The sequence below is a fragment of the Mustela lutreola genome, chromosome 17, assembly GCF_030435805.1.
Source record: "Mustela lutreola isolate mMusLut2 chromosome 17, mMusLut2.pri, whole genome shotgun sequence".
Lineage (NCBI taxonomy): Eukaryota > Metazoa > Chordata > Mammalia > Carnivora > Mustelidae > Mustela > Mustela lutreola.
The window spans coordinates 42728586-42732791 of record NC_081306.1 but is presented as its reverse complement, the minus strand read 5'-3'; the positions used below and the strand labels follow the sequence as shown (position 1 = coordinate 42732791).

Genomic DNA, 4206 nt, shown 5'->3' with positions numbered 1-4206 from the left:
TCCGTTCTCTAGATGGGGAAACTGAGGCCCAGAGTCCAACTTGCACAGGTTCATCCGATTAGTGGCAGAACAGGATGTGAAGCCAGACAGTCTGGCTCCAAAGCCCAGACTCTTATCTGCGACGCCAGGCTGGTTTTTAAGACACTATTTCATGGACGCCTGGTGGTTCAAATCCTGACTCTGCCACTTCTAGATCCATGTGGTCTGGGACAAGGAGCCCAGCCCCTCTGGACTTTGTGCTCCTGGACCAAAGGATGGGACTGTCCACCGGCCTTAGAGCCCGGGCCCGCCAGTGTCCAGCAGTGGGCAGTGCACCAGGACCGGTGCTCCAGTCACTTGTTTTTTTTGAACTAGAGAAGGTTCCAGATGTGGGCAGGGCCTTCCTCGGCCCGCCCCCGCCCCCGCCCCGTGTGCAGGGGGAGGAATGCAGGGGGAGGGGCTGCCCCCAGCCCGTCATTGCCTTTAATAGAGACCTGAAACACCGCCTGCTAAAAATACCCGGCTGGAGCCGCATAAAAGCGCTGCGGGTCCGACGTTCCACACTTCTTCAAGCCTCAGCCAGAAGCGCGGAGCCAAGCCAGCATGACCGAGCGCCGAGTGCCCTTCTCGCTCCTGCGGAGCCCCAGCTGGGACCCTTTCCGCGACTGGTACCCGGCCCACAGCCGCCTGTTCGACCAGGCCTTCGGGCTGCCCCGGCTGCCCGAGGAGTGGGCGCAGTGGTTCGGCCACAGCGGTTGGCCGGGCTACGTGCGCCCGCTGCCCCCGGCTACGGTCGAGGGCCCCGCCGCGGTGGCCGCGCCCGCCTACAGCCGCGCGCTCAGCCGGCAGCTCAGCAGCGGCGTCTCGGAGATCCGGCAGACGGCCGACCGCTGGCGCGTCTCCCTGGACGTCAACCACTTCGCCCCCGAAGAGCTGACGGTCAAGACGAAGGACGGCGTGGTGGAGATCACCGGTGAGCCCCCGGCCCTGCGGGGACCCGGCTGGCAGGGCGGGAAGGGGGCAGGGAGACTCCACCAGGGACCCAGAAGACTTGGGACTCGCCCTGCCCCCGGGCTTGCGGTCCCGACTCTAGACTCTAGAACGGGGGACTGAGAGTAGTTCAGGGTCCCTCTGGCCTGAAAAAAAGCTCTATGGAGGGAAGAAATCCACCTTCTAGCGCAGACCCCCTCCGAGCCCCGCCCCCAAATGACCAGGTCTCCCTGGGGCCACCCACAGGCCCGGGCGAAAAGGCCATTGTCCCCTGGCGCAGTTCCTGTTCCTTGTCCCTAAAACCGGGTCTGCGGAGGGGGCGTGTGCCCTTCTTTGTGGCGCTCCGATCCCCACCAACCCTCCAAAGCACTGAACCCAACTTTCCAGGAGCTTCTGAGGGGCCCTGAGACAGTCCGAGCACCCATGGGGGCGTGTGTGGATTTGGGTGGGGCCCCTCCGGGCAGCTTCTGACCGGTCCTTCTCTCCCCAGGCAAGCACGAAGAGAGGCAGGACGAGCATGGCTACATCTCCCGGTGTTTCACTCGAAAATACACGTAAGTCTTGGCCCCAGATCCACAGGGACCTGAGGAGGGATGCAGGGGGCGGGGGCCAGTGAGGCCCAGGTGTGTTAACTCTTGTCCTCCTGTCTAGGCTGCCCCCTGGTGTGGACCCCACCCTGGTCTCCTCCTCCCTGTCCCCTGAGGGCACGCTCACCGTGGAGGCCCCGCTGCCCAAGCCAGCCACCCAGTCTGCAGAAATCACTATTCCTGTCACCTTCGAGGCACGTGCCCAGATTGGGGGCCCAGAAGCTGGAAAGTCGGAGCAGCCTGGAGCCAAGTAAAGGCCTTACTTAGCCCTGCTGGCCGCACCCCCACCTCAGTAGCCATCACTGACCATCCCTACCTGCCAATCTGTATGCTTTTTTGATACGTCTATCTTCTGTTTTTCTCAAATAAAAGTTCGAAGCGACTGCCCACTACTGCCTCCCGATTCTGTGTCGAGGCCCAGGGGTTGGTGCCACTTGCTGGCTCATACACGGATCACATTTGCAGAGGGCCTGCTGTGTGCCAAGCCCCGTGGTCCTGTGGGTACAGTGGGTTACAGCACGGGCGTACCCCAGTCCTCCAGCCCTGAGTCCAGTAAGAGAGAAGTAATGATCGGAACCAGCAGCGATGGGAGAAACCAGGAGAGGCAACTGGTCCAGCCTTGAGCACTCAGGGACACCTAGGCTGGAGTCAGGTGCAGGGGGACAGAGCAGGGCCCCAGGAGGGGAGCTTCTTAGGAGCTAGAGTCTCTTGCTTTTACTTCATTGAGACTTTGCTGTTCCAGAGAGGGGCAGGATCTCAGAGAAGGCATGGGAGGTGTGGTACTCCAGCTGACTTTCTATTTTTTTTTTTAAGATTTTATTTATTTGACAGAGAGAGATCACAAGAAGGCAGAGAGGCAGGCAGAGAGAGAGAGGGAAGCAGGCTCCCTGCTGAGCAGAGAGCCCGATGCGGGGCTCGATCCCAGGACCCTGAGACCTTGACCTGAAGGCAGAGGCTTTAACCCACTAAGCCACCCAGGCGCCCCTCCAGCTGACTTTCTTTCTGAGAGGAGGTTGCCTTGCCAAAGGTTTTATCCCCTGATGCCTGTGCATGTAGGATGAGGCCTGGGCTCTCGGGTCAAGGGCACTCGGCAGAGAGTGAGGGCCATGTGGCCAAGGTTTTGGTGGAAGAGAAGCAAAGACCCTGACAGGGAAGACTAGCCCAGGTAGGGAGGGTCACACCGGCCTGGGTCCTCTGCTTTGCCTTCATCCTACCCACTACCCTCTCACCTGGCCCTAGAAGGGTTTGGGGGAACCTGGGGGAGGGATAGAGCAGGTAGAGGTTTTGTTTTTTTTTTTTAAAAAGATTATTTATTTATTTATTTATTTGACAGATCACAAGTAGGCAGAGAGGCAGAGAGAGAGGAGGAAGCAGGCTCCCCGCTGAGCAGAGAGCCCGATGTGGGGCTCGATCCCAAGACCCTGAGACCATGACCTGAGCCGAAAGCAGAGGCTTTAACCCACTGAGCTACCCAGGCGCCCCCAGGTAGAGGTTTTGAAGTCCAGTCTCAGGTCCCCCAGGAACTTGAGAGATCCCACACCATCCCCACCTACGAAGGTCACAGAGCCTGAAGGTGTGGCAAGACACTGTGACATTCTTTTCTAAACCCACAGCCCTACTTTCCCAGGGTCTCTGAGAGCAACAGCACCCTGCAGGGAAGGGCCAGGAGCACGCACACGCACTCACTACCCTCGCCACTGCCCGGCTTCTTAATTTCCACTCCCTGGTGCCGGTACCCTGTTGGGATAGCACAATCTGGAGCAGGCAGGAAGCCAAAGCAGGTCCCAGGCCTCGGAGGCCTTACCGGGCCTGGAGGGAGGCCAGCCAGGGAAGCAGACACATGAACAGCTGGTGGCACGGGTCTGGGCCTGTTGGCCAGGGCACTGCCTGGTCTATGCCACCCCACCACCATTCACTGCCCGAGCTGCAGTCTCCTAAATCTGCCATCTTTCTCCCTGCCAACAGACAAGCCACATCTCAGGTGTCTCCTGGACACGTCCACATTCCTGTGGTCACGACTGAATCAGCCTGTCCAGGGCTCACCCTGGCTCTGCACGCCAGCTCCCTTCTGACTGGCAACACGAAGGCCCCGGCCTGCAGGGCTGTGACTGCCTCCTCCTGACCTGTCAGTCTCGTCAGGGAGAGCGAGAGCAAGGCTGCCAGGTCCTCTGCCAGCGCCCTGGAAGTGTGGGAAAGCGGGTGCCAAGCCTGACAAGGTAACCCTTGTATCAACTCCGAGAAGGGGTGGGGTTAGTCCTGCCCAGCACCTGGGCACAGAGAGCCTCGGAGAGGTGAAGAGACTTGCGGGGGGTCGACACCGCTGGTCCCGGAGGGACGGGGGCACATCGGTGTGGCCACGGGTAGGGGAGGGCAGGTTAGCTCCCACAGCAAGGCTGGAGAGGAAGGGCAGGGGTGGGGGTTGAAGTGTTCCCCATGGCAAGCCTGAAGTGCTGAAAGAGGCTTGGTAGGGCCACAGGAAGAGGACAGGGATGCAGCTGAGTCTGGGGTCCCAGGGCTGCTCAAGGGGGTCAGGCAGCAAATGACCTGGTGGGAGCTGCCAGGCAGGGGCCTCAGACCCGGAGTCCAGGGCCATGGCCTGGGGCAGGTAAGAGTTGGGGCTATTATAGGAGTGAGTCCAAGGACAACAGCT

The 4206-nt window shown here is 60.5% G+C and overlaps 1 protein-coding gene across 1 annotated transcript; it reads left to right on the top strand.

The window, feature by feature from the left end:
- Positions 1 to 458: 458 nt before the first annotated feature.
- On the top strand, positions 459 to 1945 carry HSPB1 (heat shock protein family B (small) member 1). The gene is made up of 3 exons (XM_059154971.1): positions 459 to 952; positions 1460 to 1523; positions 1621 to 1945. The coding sequence occupies exons 1-3, from the start codon at positions 583 to 585 to the stop codon at positions 1808 to 1810; spliced, it is 624 nt and encodes a 207-aa protein (XP_059010954.1). The 5' UTR covers positions 459 to 582; the 3' UTR covers positions 1811 to 1945.
- Positions 1946 to 4206: the final 2261 nt, after the last annotated feature.